The sequence below is a fragment of the Hetaerina americana genome, unplaced genomic scaffold (genome assembly GCF_022747635.1).
Source record: "Hetaerina americana unplaced genomic scaffold, ioHetAmer1.1.p SCAF_5, whole genome shotgun sequence".
In the NCBI taxonomy this organism is placed as follows: Eukaryota; Metazoa; Arthropoda; class Insecta; order Odonata; family Calopterygidae; genus Hetaerina; species Hetaerina americana.
In genome coordinates, this window is record NW_027287095.1 from 95014407 (window position 1) to 95032987 (window position 18581).

Sequence of the window (18581 nt, forward strand, 5' to 3'; positions counted from 1 at the left end):
TTCCCAGATGGACGGGCGGCGGTTTCATTGGCTGGGCTCGAGGGAGGGGAGTCTCAGAAAAGACTGGAGGCCAGTGGCGGTTGGCTCCCAGCCTTTTCGGAATGCGGATTGTACGCTTGCGAAACCTCTATAACGTTACCTCGTTACACTCCGTCATGAACCAGTTTTTGAAATTGTGATATGCCATCAAAATTTGCGTAAAATTGGACAAAACCGAGAAAGAAACTCATAAAATACTCGAAGCAGCTTATGGTGATAACCCCATGGGTAGATGGAGTGTTTTTGAGAGGTGCAAGTTGTTTCGGTATGGTTGAGAAGATGCTGAAGACGCAGAACGTTCTGGACAACCTTCGACCTCAAAAAGTTGCAAACATCTCGCAAAGGTGAAAGCTTTGTTGGACAGGGATCGCAGATTAAGTGTTCGCATGGTTTATGAAGAGCTTGGCATCCCTAAAAGCGATGTGCATCGACTTGTGACCGAAAACATGGGCATGAGAAGGGTGTGTGCGAAGTTGGTGCCGCGAGTGCTCTCGGACGAACAAAAGGAAACTCGCACGCGGATATCTGCCAAGAGCTCCTCGACCATGTGAGTGGGGATCCAAATTTTTTAGACAATGCCCTACCAGACTTCCTCCGCCTCAAATCCGTGCTGAAAGGACTGCACCAATGCTCGGAGGAAGCGTTAGAACAGGCCGTGACGAGGGAACTTAGCAGCATTCCGGGCGCCGACTTTCAGAAGGCATGCGAGGCGTGGAAAACCCGCTGGCAGCGATGCGTGGACGCACAAGGGCCCTACTTCCAAGACTTTTGGGCGAAAGTATCAATTCTGGCAATGCTTTCTTTTAAATCTACTCAGTCCTACTACTTTTGGGACAGGCCTTGTATGTCACCCACGTGTGGTGAAACAACCTCCTGCAATATTTTATTTTTAACGATTTAATTTCCGCTCTCGCAATATTTTCCTAAATGATTTCCTTCGCAATTTGCTCTGGCATTTGGTCGGTGCTTGAGCTGGTAGCCCGTTATTTAACTCTTGCGCCGGGAGGGCGTGGGGTGAAAGGGGTGGGGGGGGGGCGGTGAAAGGGGTTGGGGTGTGGTGAAGGGGGTCGGGGAGGATACACGGCGTCTCGGCAGGGAGGATTCGCATCGAGTGGCTGATGGCGATGATGGACAACGTGCGGTTGCCGTGATTTCGCCATTCCTATCGCATTTCTTACCACGCGGGTGTGGAAATCCTCTCCCCCCCCTCTATTTCCTCCTCTATCATGTCTTCCCTTGTTCTTCTATTAATATACCATCATTGTATTCTCTGAGTATTACTCTTTCTCGAACCTTGCAGGCCTTTCAGGTGAGGAAACCTCTGGAATGACTTCGTTGTCTTTGTTCGTTAAAAAAGGGCCTTTTGGCAATCTGATGTTTGGAGCAATCTAATCAAAGGGTAAAAACCGTAATAGGCGGGGCTGCTAATGTTATCAACGGAGAAATCTTGATGCTCTGTTGAATGAGTAGGTTTGCATTTCAACGATGCGTGTGTGGTGAGTAAGCTTTTCATTGTAAGATAAAATGGGTGCGTTGCCCTATCGTCTTTTCATAACACTCCGAAGAATATTCTGATGCATGCCATTAACCTAATTCCTTATTTGCATCAGGCATTTAAATGCAGATGTATGTATGACCCTCTCAAGTTGTGCTGCTGGTGTCAAGGATGTCGCGGCCGAAATCGATTTGAATCGATGGATGTCGAGCGCCTATTTAAATGGAACGAAGACGCTCATTTGAGCGGAATGGTGGCTCCGGCGATGGGCTTTCGGAACGGAAGGCGCGATTATGCTCCTCCTTGTGCCTTTCAGATATTCTAGGCTGGCTCATTTGAAATTTTTGAACAGATCTAGAATCATTTCTGAGGAAATATTTCGAGATTAAAAGGATAAACGAGAAAGGAGAGTTAATGAAAACTTACCAATTGCACAGTGTGTGTGTGTGTGTGTTTTGCTACGTCATTATGTGTGTAGACAAATTCGCATTATTTAATTCACGAGTAATCATGACCTCCATGGACTCAATTAGTCATACTCTTATAGTTTTCTCATTTTAAATTTCTTGTTGGTGACTCTGCCGTTGGTTTGTTGCTTATGAGACACTTTTGATTAAAATTAATATGTTTAAATAATTTAGCATTGGAACTTATCCTACGTATTCTTCCATCGATGAGTGTTTTGTCAGTTCTTGAACTTTGAGGGGTAAGGATTTTTTTTCGTTAATAATCCGATATTTTGATGTGAGATTTCCACGGCGTTTTTCGCGACATTGCGATTGTGAACAATCATCGTGGGAGGGGAAAAGAGGGTGTTAGGGGGGAGGGGCGGTGGAGGAGAGGGGATGTGCATATGGTGCCGGAGAGAGGGGCGGAGAGATTTGTAAAATTTCCAACGGTATCCAAATTAGCAAAAACATGTCATTATTTGATAAAATAAAAATGGTGTCCTAATATGGTAAACTTCCGTATGCGTTATAAATATCCAATTTAAGTGACGTGTTGTCCTGAATAATTGGAGAATATAAAGAAGCGGGAAAGGCTTTTTGATCATTCAAAATAAATCGTGCTTTTTATAGTTATTATCTAATTAAGCAAAAACATGTCATTTTGTCGTAGACGGGGATCGAGATGCTGCGGGGGCTAACGTACTGGATTCCCACCCTGAGGGCGCGGGTTCAAATACCGGCGGTGTTGAATATTTTTCAGAGGTATCTCGATCCCTACTTGAGATGCTTTGTGGAGGGCACTTTGAGTGAGTACGCCGTCCGTCGGATGGGACGTTAAACTGTGGACCCCTTGGCGCCTTTCAAAAAGAGTAGGCTAATGCCGACGCCGGGTTTCTCTCCACCCTTCATCCTTTCCTGTCCATCCCCTATGGCGCAAATGACCTTACCTGTCGGTCGCCTCCCCCATCGCCTCCGCCTCGCCTCTACTTGTCGTAGAGTAATGGCGTCGTCAAAGAAGCTATTACAGAGACGTGGAATCTATTCGCTCAACATAATACGTTTATTATCACTTGTAGAAATAACAAATATAAGGTTATCTGCTGTTTTTCCCTTTCACAAAACTGCACTAGCTTCGCAAGTATTTCCTCGTGATTATTTTTTTTACAGAAAAGGCAAATTTATAGCTTTGAAACCCACCTTGTCATGTGGTAGAATTTCTTGCATAATGGCCTTTTTTCTACGTGTCTCTCGCCATAGAAAAGGGTTGTAAAAGTTTACAAATCCTCCGGGGCCGATAAAATACCAGCTGATATATTTAAGGAGCTAGCGTCGGAAATTTCGCCCTATTTCGTCGAAAACCATTGTTCCACCTCTTGAATTACGTCATTTGTGTATTCACTCTATCTCATCTCTGGTCTAACAACACCTACTGGATTATAATGACCACCCAACCTATTATGATTTTACTATTTCTGGAGCATAGGAGGTTACGAATGATGAACCCCATAGACACCGCGTATCGGCCGGCTGCATTCTTTTATTTGAATGTGGGGACGCGCGAGCAGTGTGATCATGATTTTAATTGTTTTTCCACCAAATATGGCTTTTTTTGCGTGAATAGGGATATATTATTATGATCATTTATTCCTTATAGGGATTGCCCATAAGGAATAAATTATGCAGAGTAATCTGCTGGGGGCGAAAACGACCGGATGAGATCATCAAACCGACTGATAATAAAATCATTTTGATTCCATCCAATGGGATGGCAACCTTGTGGGAGCTCCTTCTGTGAGTTAGTCTTTCATATTTTTCCTTTAAGAAATAATAGAAGTGGGACGTAGGATCCAATAGCATTCGTGGATGTGACGATAGGAGTCAGATATTGTGATCTTTGCGATGGAGGTAAGGCGGTTACTTGTTTCTCGCCCCTGGATCCCATGCGTTTGTGCTGAGCACTGACCAGTGGTCGCTTTCATCAACGCTATTATATACACAATCGGGATTATGACTCATTTTCCTAAACTCAGCTTTTTAATGGTCAGAACTACAGTCGCCACGTTTTTGTGAGTTAACCATTTACTCTGGCTGCGGAGATTTCGTCGTGGACAACTCATGAACTGGAGCGGTTAAATTCTAAAATATGATTGGAGTCATATTTTTGCTGGCGATTTATTTTCGCGAAAAAATGGGTGTATAATTCCATTTCTCGCATTAGAATGGAAAGCCGAATAGTTGATGCCTAAACGTTTCATGGCATAAAAATGTTAATTGCCGAACATGACTTCACCGAGTCATCTTCGAGCTGGAAGGCACTTGCTTGCGTGGAGATGTCATAGTTCATAATGTCGGACGCGTAAATCGCGACGAATGCCCGCGCCGCGTGTTTCGCAACTGTTGAGATTCCTCATTGTTGCGCATAAATGAAAGATGAATATAATGTCCTAAATTACGAGGCAGATGTAGAGCAGGAAAGAGGAGACCGGGAGGAATGTTTTGATGAATGGCTCCTCTGTAGGGATTGTAAAAATTGACTCCCTCACTTCTCGCCAGAGAGTTGTCCCTCCGCAAACTTATTTATTTTATTTATTTATTTATTCAGTATAAGTCCGAAAACAGCGCATTCTGGCCTTTACATCGAACTATTAACAACGATAACAATGATCACATTTACAAACACCCAAGCCCTAGGTGGAGGAAAACTCACCCAGGCGGGAATCGAACCCGCGACCCTTGGAATGGCAGACGAGGACGTTACCCCGCCGCCACCGGGGTCGGCAAACTCCGCCAGTTAACGAAAATGGGAGCCTAATTGCATTGCAAGATTATATTTCTTCACCTAATGACGGTTAACCTTTCAAGTTTCGTCAAATTGTAGGCATTGTTTATCCAGGTAAAATATATTTTTCCTAAAATTGTCACGATAGGGGCTTGTGTGGTGCTTAGTATGGAAATCCCCTTCGGAGATTTTTTGTAGGCCAGCCTTTATTGATTTCGGTCCATGGCGTGCTCCCCTTCCACGTCGGGCGGCGAGAGTTGCGTCTCGAGTGGTGGAGTGTGCATGTGCGCGCGCCCGGCGGAGGGGGCGATGGTCCTCCGTGGGCGACGGTCTTTCTCCCCCGGGGAGTGGCAGGCAGGCGGGCCGCCGGAAATTCCCTTTCATGGGCGAGAGAGGGCGCTCGTCGGGGCGGGGTGGGGTGTGACGTAGCGGATTGAGGGCGACGCCCACGCCGCGACACGACCGCCTCTCGAACTGCAAGAGCGAATGGCGAACACCCGTGGGAAGAAACTCGTTCCTCCTTTTCCGCCCCATCCCCCGCCCACCTGCCCCCAAGGATTGCGGGGGCCGGGAGGTGGCAGGGGAGCCCGTGACCGACCGATTGTGTGTGGAGGGGGAGTCAATACGTAAATAAATACATATGCTTTACGTATTAGAGATATTTGTAAAACGTAACGTAGACGGAAATATAAGCACAGTAATATTTAAATGTTTCGGCGATCGTGGCGCAGTTAGCGGACGAAGGAGGTAGACGTACACGTCTGGTGATGGCGGCATGACTGCCGAAACATTTAAATTTAAATGCGAGCGCCCTATTTTATTTCCGTCTGCGTATTACAAGTGTGTGTCCATCCAATATGTGGTGTGTCGTCCCTTACCACAGTGTGTGCATGAATATTTATCCGCGCGCAAATAATGCCCGCGGAATTGGTACAGATTGGCCCGGCAATTCGCACGTGCGCCTCCCCCATGTTCCCCGCCCCCGGTGATGCCTTCTCCTGCCTCCCGTCCGCCCCCGGCCCCTTCGAGATGATACGTGGGAGGAGGGTCCCTTGCCCCCGCCCACCAGGGAGGGAGAGCCGAGCTCCCTTTGGCCTTTTATGGCGGCGGGGCCGAGCGAGAGCACCCGGCCCATGATTCGGGGCTCAAAGGGGAACCTCCACCAGGGGGGTTACATCTGCCCGGTGCAGGCACCCTAGGGTGGTGCGGTCTGGATACACCTTCGTTCACCTGGTCACCACCCCCGTTGGTGCGCAGCGTTGCCGGAAGGTCGAGTGTCCGCATCTGTCTGTGCTGAACTCACCCGCGTCGCGTGCTGGTTGAGGAGAGGGCCTTTGGTCGCCCTCTTCGGCGTCCGCCCTTCGCGCCCTCTGCCTGCATCTCCCTGCCTTCTTTCTCTTTGCAATGCCGTCGATCCTGTCCTTAGCTGGTGACTAGCACCTCTGCACACATGAGTCCAAATGATTTCCGCGTGCTTAAAAAGTGCACTGAGTCATACGAATGACCAGCCTCCTATTCTTTGCCATTGCATATCCCTGAATCCTATTTAATAAAGTCTGTTGTATACCCAATGGATCCTCAGTGACCTTCCATAGTGTCCCTCGGGCATATTTCGAGCCACTTATGTCCCTTCCGCCGAGTACGGCGTGTTACTTCGCATTGGGTGTTCCCCAGGGAAGTGTCATCGGACCTCTTTTATTCCTACTTTACGTCAACGACATTGACTCTGCAATCACTATTAAGATACGTTTATTTGCCGACGATGGTTGACCGTGATATCCGTCATCCTGAGGACACAGCAGCTTTGTCAGATGACCTTAATGCTATTATACAATGCCGGTGTGACACTTGGCAGTTAGAATTAAACTTAAAAAAGTGCGTTGTAATGAATTTTTGGAAAAGGAATAATTCCCCCCGAACTCCCACGGCATCGGCAAAACCGAAATGGAACGGGGGTTGGCTCGTTAAAATACCTTAGCGTTACCCGCGCTCACGATCTCTCCTTGGTGAAACATATACGGGGAATATGTGGACATGCCAACAAAAAATTAGGATTTATTCGAAGAGTATTTGGGGTATTAAATGATACGGTTAAGGCTAAATTATATCTTTCGCCATATGCGAGTACACGTATACGTACAATGCTGCTATTATATGGGATTCTCACGAATTTGGATTGATTGCCGTATTGAAGTGTTGTGGAGCTAGACTTGTACAACGTTGTAATGGCAAACAGCTAAGCGTATGAAATTATTTTCGGAGGAGCTAATGGAATCAAATCAAGGAGTGAAGGTTACATTACAGATTACATCTCTGCCATCCATTGGAAGGAGGTCCCTTTAGCAGTGATGTTGAAAATGTATTATTGCCCCCCATCGCACTACGGTAGGAGAGATCATGTCAATAAAATTAGAGAGATGAAGCGTAGAAGAGATGGATTCAAGTTGTCATTTTTCCGTCGAATGATAAGGGATCGGTTTAACGTTGTCCGACGAGCGATAGGGCCATATTCGGGTCATGATTAGTCTGGTGTGTATTCACCCCCTGCCACACATCCTGGCGGTCGCTTGCAGGATACTAAGAATAGGTACAAATACAGTGGACGGCGGTTTTCCCCAGGGCTGACGGGGGCGCACGCCGAATGGGGTGGGGGGAGTGGTCTGCGACCCCGTGATCTTCTCGGGTAGAGCCCTTCGGCGAGGGACATTGAGGCATTTCACCGCGCGCATATGGTGCTTACAAGCGCACACGCAAAAGAATAGCGGAGCTCACTTTTTCTTAGTATTTGCGATCGTCTCAGCTGCCGGTGTCATCGTGAATATCTGCATTTATTAAGTTTGGCGATATGATGAGTTGGGAGGGAGGGGAGGGGGTTTGCGGTGGGTGGGATGGGAGGGGGAGATGGAAGGAGTAAAATGAACACATTTAGCAAACGTGCAATGTGGAAGGGTTGGAATGGGCGTGGTCTGCTTGCCTGACTGTGATTGTAATTGGCCGAACCGCAGAAGGGAGGGATGAATGGAACGATGGCTCCATTATCACATTGATCGAAGTCAGAATTAAGTACAATGGCGCATGAATCCCATTATGTTTTAGTGAAGCTTCTACGGATGAATGTTGTTAATGGCATTGGTCAGCCGCTCACCGAGGTCAGTGGCTGATTAACTCCAGTCAGTGCTTTGTTTATTCAGTCATCAGCGCTTGTAAATGGCTAAATAGCGTCACCATTAGCCCTCCTGAGACACCTTCATCAGAAATAGTACACATCCCCAAAGAGCCATAGCCAATCGCTGCTTGAATTGAAGTTTTCCCCGCGCAGGAACGCGGAACGTTTTTCATGAAGCTATGTTGGCGTCGTCAGTTCCGCGCATCCGTATTACGTCACTAGGTCATTTAGGCACATACATACGTATGTCACCTGCCTCTTGCTCTCTCAGATGCTGGTAATATCATATGATATCCTGATTCTACCTTTCCTTTTTATGTCATCTACATAACACCCTACAAGCCGCCGCAAGGGCGTGTGCCGAGGGGTGTTACGTCACCACCCGTAAAAGGGAATAAAACCACATGCAAAATCAACACTTACATGCCAATTCACACACGCACACAGGCGCACATATTCATCCTAAAGCCCTTTTAACTTATACCCATGCTAATGACGTATGCTATCAACTAACATGGACATGCAACTACGAATACATCTTTTGTCGACGCAGCGGTTAATCTTGTCCTCGCTTTTAAATCGAATATCTTTAATAATCCTATGATGGCTTTGATTTCTTAATATTATGTTGTCATAATCCGCGGAATTATTTGCATATGTCTCCCTTATCTTTATGGTTTGACCTATCTCAATAGTGTGGGGCCTTGATAATTCCTTTAGTCTCATTGTTAAACTCATTTGTGCTTAACCTTTCTAAAAGTCTAAGACTATCTTGTTCTTTTCGTGTCTCAAGTGAATCCCAGCCTAATTCTTATTAAAGGCCTGTCACTCTCTCGTCTTCTTATCGCAATAATTTTTGACGAATCTAGCGAATTTTCTCTGGAATTTATATATAACTCTTTTTGCCTAATTTTCTCCCAAGGATCCCAAATTTTATTATTTACACAATTACGTTGCAATTAGGCAAATTTCCTGGTGGCAACGGTCAGGTTAGGTCAAAGATTACTACTAACAACGAAAATTACATACGAACACATAAAAACAGATAAGAGACAAAATATTTTTACATAATGACACTTCCACATCACATACAAACTTCCACATCACATGCAAAATGCCGTCCACATCACATACAAACAATATTTTCATGACTACAATGAAGTTTATTACTCAGTGGCTGCTTTACATTTCAACTTAAAACTTCTAAAATTGGATGGAAAGGGCTCAAACAAACCTCCAGGCAGCTGGTTCCAATCAATTATAGTTCTATTTACAAAAGAGTATTTTTTCTTATTGGTTTTTTGAGTCCTTATTTTTATTTTGTGGCTATGGTCGTTTTTTCCCTTAAAGTTAGGCTTTTCTATCCCTTGCCATAAATCTTCCCACGCTTCGTCCTTTTTAACAATTCTATACATCGCGCCTAACCTACTCCTTTTTCTTCTATTTTTCAAACTCTCCCATTTCAGTATATCTAACATTTCTTTGACACTATCTGTTCTTTTGTACCTTCCGAGTACATATCTTGCTGCCTTTCTTTGAACTTTTTCTATCTTTTTAATATGTCCCACCTCATATGGATCCCATACTATGGAGACAAATGTATGCGGCGCATCCCAACTGAGCGAAATAACCACCTGTCTTTTACTTTCTCAGTACATTTCCCCGCCACCCGTTCAATGAAGCCGAGTTTCTTTTAAGCGGATCCGCATGTTGCCCTGATATGTGCTCCCCATGAAAGGCGTGGTGTTAGAACTACCCCAAACATTTAACTTAATCGGCCGTAGAACCCCATCAGTTCTTACTTAATGTCCTGTTCGCCACTAACTCTGTTCCAAAATTTCAAAACTGCACGTTTACCTGCATGTGTTAATTGCTAATTCGCATTCCTTGAACCAATCCGTTAATGTGTCTAGAGAGTAGCTCGCAATCTGTAGGGTCTCTTATTTCCCTGTTTACCACCGTGTCGTCTGTAAATAATCTGATGCTGTCACTAATTTATGAGCTTAAGTCATTAATTTATATAAAGAATAGAAGCGATCCTATTACACTTCCCTGGGGGACGCCCGAATTAACGGCTTTATCTGTTGAGCACAACCCATCGATGGCTACTGTTTGTTTGCAATTTTAAAGTAAGTATCTTATCCAATTTATTATTTTCTCATTGATACCATAGCATTTCATTTTGCGGAAGAATTTATTGCGCGGCAAGTTATCAAAAGCTTTCTTGAAATCCAGAAATACTGCATCAACTTGTGTGTTGTTTTCTCCCAATCTAAGTACATCGAGAATAAAAAGACCGGTTGTGCCTCAGTGCGAGGGTTGCTATGTATACATTTATATTCAGCCTAATAATGAAAAGATGGTAATTTATTGTTCAAAATGGCTTTATTGTTTTTCGAAGCATTCTCCATGGCAATCAATATACCTTTGCATGCGCCGGAACCAATTTTCGTAACACTTTTTTCCAATCCCATTGAGGTGCCTCCAAAACCTGGTTTTTTTAATACATCAACGGCTTCTTCAGGCGACAAAAAACGTTGACCTCGCAATTTTTTCTTGATGAACGGGAATAAAAAGAAGTCATTTGGTGTTAAATCAGGGATGTACGGAAAATTACCCTCGTATCCTCCCACTGTCCAGAAATCTGATAACGTTGCTCACAAATGATGTGTTAAAATGTTTCTCTTGAGATTGATGCCAAAGAAATAATCGGTAATTGGTTGGTTCCTCCTTTTCGCCGCCTTTATAGATGGGAGTCATGTTGGCTATCTTCCAGTCGCGAGGCTTTGAGCCTTCTTCTATCGGTCAATTTAATGCAAAACTAAGAGCGACTTGATGGACCATAGTCTTCTTTTTTTCCGGATCGGATAGTGCGCAAATCTATTCCAATTTTCCAGCATAAACCGCCGCGGCCAATTCTCAGTAAACTTCCCCTTGTTCAATGTTAAAAGTTATGATCTCTAGTGCTGCCACTCTCCTCCATTTTGCTCTTGGAAAAAGTTACTTTATTTTAGTCTGCCCCAAAAGATCCTGTTATCACACGTGTCTAGGTGTATAAAGATTCATTAAATCTTATGGAAAGAATTAGCAATGTTCTAGAAACTCCAGTGTCTCTTTTGAAAAACCTGCAACATTAAAGCGCACATATGATTTGTATTTCATGTGGCAATAGTCATTTATTATTTCAAATGCATAGTTGGAATGTTGATTGCACTGTTATAATTATTTTTAGCCATATTGGTAGAAACTTGCCAGATAAACGTATATTTCGGCGGAGTGTCTCGGTGCTGCTTCTTGTGACCCCTCAACAAAGCAGTGCATGGTCGGATCAATTGGGAGTCCGGATCAATGAATGTTCCACTCTTAGTTTCATTCTTGCCAAGTATTTGGGTTTCTCCTTCTGTCGAAGATTCTGAATCACATTCTTTTTGTCCGAATCTTGAAGATGACACGTATTGCCTGTGCTAATGGTACACTTTCCTTAGATTTCAATCTTTTACTTAATCTTTATGGTTACTTCTCGAAGGAGGAATGGGATCTCGACCAAATTCTAGGAAAACCAATTCTTCAGCCAAATTTTCCGCCGTCTGCTTGTTGGCATGAGAGGAGCGCTGAAGCGAGTAAAGTCTCAGTTCGAAATCTTTGTCTGTTTAAATCTGTTATACTCGGCGTAAACTATAGGTAATATTCAGTTCTGGTTTGCCTCAGTTACCTGTCGTCACTAATAAAGCGGTGACACTTGGCAAATATGAGGCAGGGTTGGATCTATGCAATTGCGTAGTCATGGAGCCGCCAGAGAAGATCGTTTGAAATATTTCTTCCCATCCGATGAGCAGCGAGCATAATTCAGTTATCAACTATATTTCTCAATCTCACACACTCAACCAACTGAAAAGTTAGATTTATTTTCTATTAAAAGTTCCAGCGAGGGAGAAGCATATTGCTAGTTGTTTTGTTTTTGGTTGGGCGCTGTTCAAAGTGCGCTCATAAGGGGTGGGAACGGTAGCGCGACTTTTACATTTCTTACACAATTTACATTAAAGTCTTAATCTGCAAAATATTATTTGTGCATAATTTTTGCTCACAAATTTCTCCGATGAATTCTAGAGCGTTGGCCGATAGAAGTCGGTCGGAAGTGCGTGAATTGGATAGCACGTCCATACTTGGAATGTAAACACCCGGCTCCATTGTTTTTTTGGCAATTGCAATGCGTGATAATACGTACAATGCATATATTTGGAGGGAGTGGAGCGCGCAAACTTGGCCGCCGGGAGGGTGCGGCTCCACGCCCCGGAATCCGCCAGGCGCGGGAGGACCGCCGCCCCATCTCTCCCTCTCTCTCTCTCTCGAGCGCGCCCAGCACCTTGACCCATTTACTCGGACTGACACGCCAACCCCCCCCCCCTTGCACCCCCAGGTTCCATCGAGACACTATCTTCTTTCCCCCTCCCTCTCACTTGGCGGGAGGGGAGTGCGAGAGAGAGAGAGAGCCCTCCGCACCGCGGTGAGGGGCAGAGTGGTCACCGGGTGCCCCCTCGCGGCCGGTCGGGCAGCTGCGACTCGAAACATTTCGGCGAAATTGGTGGAAAAATACGTACAAGTTTCCCATGTAACTCGCGTTGACATGGCACTAGAACACGTCTCCATACTTAAGCTTCTCATAATACACGGGTTGAATGTAACGACCGCAAACCTGCGCATGCGTATTGAGGGGAATGTTACTTCCACATGCCACCAGGAGTGCTTCTGAAGTTTAATTTTGTTTGTGGTATACAAGCAAATGTGCATTCGTTTTTAACCCTACCCTCGTATTTCGTTCGCAGGGAAATTCCATGGTCGTGTTGATTTTATTTTATGTTGAAAACCATATTTTATTGAACTGCACCAACAACTGCGAAATGCTCGGCGATTTTTAATTAGCGTGGAAGAATGAAATCCAGTTGGTGTGGCAGTTGATTTTGGGAGGGAGGGATTGCGATGGACATTGCCCCGCCCCTCTCTCTCTCTCCCTCCGTGCACCGGTGTGGGGAGGGGGCGGTCGTGTCGTCGGAGAGAGAGGCAGGTGGTTGCACGCCCCCTCAACCCTCTCTATCGTCTGGACAACGGGAGAACCCTCGTCGAGAACGGGAGGTCCTCGTCCCGGGATCCGCGCACCCACTAACACACACGGCCGGGGAGAGTTGCAACACTGATGCTCTCTTTTTCTTTAGGAAAGCGAATCAAAACCTTTGCACCTCATCGCATTGTTGCGAAGATAATCTCGAAATAAGACCCTGGTCGGACGGGCTCTGATGCACATTATGTTGTGCATATCTCGACAACTTATTCCTGTTTGCCCTCCCTTCAGCGGTTCCTTCTTCAGTTATTGGCGACTTCCTCACAATATCGTTCAGCCTGAAAATCTATCGTTCGTTTCCCTTCGTCGTATATCCCCAACGCTCAGCATTTCTCCTCTCGACCTTTCACTCCCTGTCGTACAGTCGCGCTCTTTCGTCGTCTAGGGAATTCACCAAGAGACCCTTCCTGGCTCCCACCCTGCTTACGTCATTAGACGTCTAAATGTGTACTCCTTCACCGCACGTGGGATTGGGTCCATGTCTTGAAACTGCACTGCAGTGTGTGCATATTACTAGTACCAAGTAGGCCAATCAGCTTGCCTATGCACTTAGGACTGGATCCCGGGTGCTCTGTTCTCAGTTCCTCGGTGGCCTTAGTGTTTTTATGCCGTTCGTCCCACCGCACCCTGCATGATACGTTATAACGGCGGCCGGTGCTCGTCGGCTTCACTCCTTGGCGATGTTTTACCCCTGATGCGTATTTTAAGTACGCACCATAAGCGCTCGGCGTGGTGGTGGCCAACACCCGGTCCCGATGGTCGTTTCCTAGATATTTAACCTTTTCATCTTGCCATGGTCACCATCGAGATTGCTATGTTGGAAATTTTTAAAGGGAGAATGTTGTTGCCCCCGCCTGGTGGTGAAGTGAGCCCAACTTGGGCCGGGCGCCCAAGGAGGCTCGACCCCCCGATTGGGGAGTCGACCTCTCTCCGGATCGGAAGACTAAATTGCGGCACCGATGAGGCCGTCTCAAGGTCCACCCTCTTCTCCCGCCTGACCTTTTATGCCTCGAGGTTTCCTTTTATTGGTTCCCGCGTCAAACCAAGTTGCCCGCATAAGGAGAGGCGCGGCATGGTGCGGCGGCTGGGTATTTGGGTGCGAGGGCCCCTCCCGCCCCCAGACCCCCCCCTTCCCCGCATCCACCGGCGCAGGGGGGCCCTCATCGGAGAGGTGCGAACCCCCTTTGGCTTTTGGGCGCGTGCCCTGCGCCCCTCGGCCGCTCCTCTTTCGCCGCCGCGTGTTTTTCCGAGGAGTGGTGCGTCACTGCGACGTCATGGCGGTGACGCAACCCCTCCTGAGGCTCGCCCGCTCTCTCTCTCCGGAGTGAGCAGGCCTTTGGTGCGCCCTCTTTCGGGCTCCGTGCGGAGGCCATGCGCTTCGCCCGGCGATGCTCCGCGGTGCTGCCGTCTCTCCTGGTGCGCTCGTCCACGCCTTTCGTTCGCGGGGGAAAGATAGGAGAAGGCGTCAGTGCAGGATTGGAGATTCCAATCCTGCACTCAGTCCCGTAGGATGGTGGTGCCCTTTCGCATAGGTCGACGGACAGGTCAAAAGAATGTCGTTGCATCAGCGCAGTGATGATGATGATGTCAAAAGTTCGCCCTTCCACAATTCCGAAGTGTGGCTTAAATCAGGACATCGTTTGAGGCGCGTGAAAGGTATTGCGACTGTGTGCTAAGGCGGAGAAAAGTTCCTGGAATGCGTGTTTCGCATCCAAACGCACAAAAAAAGGGAAAATCACATCTGCATCGTGCATTGGAAATGCACGCCAGATCCTTCGTCGGTTTAAACCTGCCTTTGATGAAAAAATTGAGATGAATTTGAAATTTTTGACGAGACATTTTTATGAGTAATAAAATGCATCTTTTTTTACAAATTCTCGGGGTGTTTAAACTTGGATTTCTTTTTTATGATTAGAAAAAAATGGCGGTCAGCCGGATAAGGTAGCTTTCGGATGGGCGCCGCCTGAACACGCCTGTCCCTACCCTCTCCTGACAAGAAACACGACCTGACATCTGGCAATTCATCGACCCCCCCCTACTGCGATTCCGCATGGATTCTAAACTACCCTTATTCCTTCTCTTCCACTCCTCCCCCTCTCTCGCTTTCCAAACATTCTCTCCTCTATCACGGTCCTCCACGTGACATCACCGGCCAAAATGCTGCGTACTCATCTTTCATTTATTTACGGATCTAAAGGATGAGGAAAAATTCCTTTAAATACGTCTGCACGTCTACTGTTTTCCCCATCTTAACATTCGGGCAGCCCATGCATAGTATACAGGCGATATTGAAGGAGTTGATGATGGCTAATTCCTGCCTTTGGGGTAAAAAGTACCCTCGAAGGCCTTTCTTTCGGTCGTGCTAACGACCACCTCCCAGATCTGCGAATTACCATGTCACGGACTCCTACCCCTCCCCAAAAGCCTCCCCCGGGGGCCCCCTCTTTAAAATCGCCGTCGAAACTGACTCCCAGTTTCCCTCCTTTCTCCCGCGAATCCCAAGCACTAGCCGCATTTCACGAACGTGATGTCACCGATGAGAAATAACGCCTCTTACCTGGCAATTCAATCATTACCGCGGCCGCCGTGTGGAATGAAGCCATCCACGAAGGCGGAGTCGCGTGTCCATCGATGACGCGACCGCACATTCAATTCTTCCGGGAGTTGGCCTCCGGTATTAAGTTTGGGGGCGGGGCACGCCCGAAAGACGAGTTAAAATTACCCGGACTTGTGCACTGACTTGTGACTGTGAGAAAAGGGCCCCAGATGGAAGGAAGGGCCCTGGAGAGAGACCCCTCTGGAGATAAAGGTCTTTATTTGGGCAAAATTGAGACCTAATGGTCCCTTCTTCCATATGACCCATACTGTAGATCCAAAACGGAGAGAGAGAGGGGGGGAAGGGGGGGAGTAGGTTGCAGGGGGCACTCTTTGAACGATGCGAATGAATGGAGGAGGGGGGGGCGCGACCCGGGGGCCGCAAGGAGGCGTGCCTCGGAAGTGGGCGCGTGCCAAGGCGGGGGTCGGAGGCTGCCCGGGCGCTGAGTTTCCTTCCATCGGGTGGGGGGCGGGAATCCTCAGTAGTAGTAGTGGTATTGAGGGGAGGCGACCGACAGCTAAGGTCATTTGCGCCATAGGGGATGGACAGGAAAGGATGAAGGGTGGAGAGAAACCTGGTGTCGGCATTAGCCTACTCTTTACGAAAGGCGCCAAGGGGTCCGCAGTTTAACGTCCCATCCGACGGACGGCGTACTCACTCAAAGTGCCCTCCACAAAGCACCTCAAGTAGGGGTCGAGATACCACTGAAAAATATTCAACACCACCGGGATTTGAACCCGCGCCCTCAGGGTGGGAAGCCAATACCTTAGCCCCGGGAATCCTCATTTTTCGGTACATAACTGTGGTGGGAGTACGCCGTCCATAAATGACGTCAGCACCTAGTGAGGGGGGGGGTAATCAACGGGGAGGTTCGAGGTGTGTAGGGGCCCAACCTCCTCTCGTGCCCCCGTGGGGGCGTGGCCGCGCGTGGGATCGTATGCCACCGGGGGATGTGGCGACCGCCCTACCGTGCGAGAGACGTCGGCATGACCCAATGGAATATTCGCCGCATTAACAATGATCAGTGTTCGTGGGTGTAGGCCGGTAATCAGCGAATGTTATCCCACGTGTGTGTGTGGGAGGGGGGGGGGGTGAATCTCAATTCCTTTTCGGCGTCGACCGAGAATGAATTAACGGCGCGTAAATGGTGAGGGCCGGAGCAGATTGTCCTCGCGGCCCACGGTTACCAAGGCGTCCGTGTCCCCGCGTGCATTCCATCCCATGTGCGAACGGTAGGCCTCGTTTAGTGCCGTCGATGGAAGCGTGCGAATGCACCCCCACGCGGCCCCAAAACGGCCCTCGTAATAAACGGCCACGCCACCTTGACTCCCACGCCCCTGTACTCACACACGTGCGCATTTATGCCCTTTTTTAATGCATGCGGCGCGTGACCAAATCTTCTCGAGGAGAGAGAGAGACCCACTCGCAGAGGCGCTGCCGTGGGAGGTCGGCCGTGATCGTGTCGTCACCGCGAGGACAGTAGCGTGTGGGACGACGCCATCGGAATGGGAGGAAAGTGCCTTATATGTGTGCGTGTGGTTTGCCCGTTCGGCCGGACGTGGGCGGACGGGAAGGCTGGCTGGCGCGTGGGCCGCCGAAGGCAGCCTCGCGGAGAGAGGGCCGCCGCTTCAGTCGCCTCTTGCGGACTCCACGAGCGAGCACCATCACCACCAGTCGAGAGAAGAGCGGAGACGACCGGGTTAGGTGCCTATTCACGAGCGAGAAAGTGCGAGACACGGGAGAGAAAGATTGTCGGTCGTCGCGCCATCCGGAGCACCAACCAACCATCCGAGCCACCGCTTCTGCCCTCCGCGGCGACCTTTTCCCCACTTCGGGTCGCCATCCACTCTCTCGCCCCTCCATTTCGTAATCCCGCGCTCCCCCTGAAGTAGTTCGTCCGGTGGACGCCGAGGAGCCGCTACGGTCTCGGTTTTGGTTTGCTGCCCTCGTGGTTGGCGTGGCAATCGTGGAGTGACGACAGTTGAGAGTCGGCGGGCGACCGGGTCTGTCGCTGGGGAGGGGTGTGCGACCCCTTTTGAGGACGAACGAAAGTGTTCCCTTGAAGCGACGAAAGGAACGATAGCGATTGACTCGGCGACCGGTGCACCAGTGTTTCCGGGGCCGCAGTCCCGAGGCGAGCGAACGAACATCGCGGGACGACAATTAAGTGTGAATTTTGAGTGCGGTGCTTGGCCGCCATTGGTGTGATAAGAAGCAGAGACACGAAGTGTGCTTCCAGTCACTCGAAATATATACATATACATATTCCTCGCCAACATTCCCGATCTCGCGACGTGTGTTCAATCGGTTGCCTTGTGAATTTTTTGTGCCGGGAAGCGGTTTCCCGATGAGTTTCCCTGTTTGTGCCGTCCTTGTAGCTTTGTGAAGTTGTAACGTCTCGATTGAAAGGGCGATTCCCTCCAGGTCGAGAAATTCGCCGCGATGTCCACGCAGTCGTATTACAAGGATCGTCTGGGTTTCGACCCCAACGAGGTGACCGACAACGGGGGCCTTTTCGGCGGCCGCGGCCAAGAAGGCTACGAAGAGAACTTGTCTAAGTTCAAAGGTATTTGGAGTATATTTATCGCGTCCATAGGTACGGTGCCTTTCTTTCAGTTCTGTGTTACGTGTTCGCGTGCCTGCCTGCTGCCTGCCGTGTTTCTCCTCGCCTGTTTTGCACCCCTCCTCGCTGCCCTTGGTAACAAACAAACCAACCCATCGTCTCCTGGAGATAAAATGCTAGCGGCTAATCGACCCCCTCGTCTTTGTTCCCTTGATGATTTAGCGGTGGAAATAATGATGAGCTGTGAATGCCATTCTTGAGCCTGCGTCACGCATTGGCTTCTCTTCTGAACCCGGCGTGTTTATTTCGTCTCGACATGCTCGCGCGATGTTGTCGGGTGTATAAATATTCAATGGTGCCGATGATTTGGGCTCCAAC

General features: G+C 48.2%; 1 protein-coding gene across 36 annotated transcripts in view; it reads left to right on the forward strand.

Annotated features, from left to right (window-relative positions):
• Positions 1 to 18581, forward strand: part of shot (dystonin-like protein short stop) — a 465355-nt gene that overhangs the window by 144199 nt on the left and 302575 nt on the right. For 21 of the 36 annotated variants that reach the window (XM_071592968.1, XM_071592969.1, XM_071592989.1 and 18 more), the window contains exon 1: positions 17676 to 18206. The exons of 8 other annotated variants lie outside the window; for them this stretch is intronic. In XM_071592968.1, coding sequence (XP_071449069.1) covers positions 18083 to 18206 — 124 coding nt within the window. In that variant the 5' untranslated portion in view covers positions 17676 to 18082. Of the gene's footprint in view, positions 1 to 17671; positions 18207 to 18581 lie in introns of those variants that run through there. 7 more of the 36 variants (XM_071592998.1, XM_071592999.1, XM_071592992.1 and 4 more) reach the window with 4 other exon arrangements.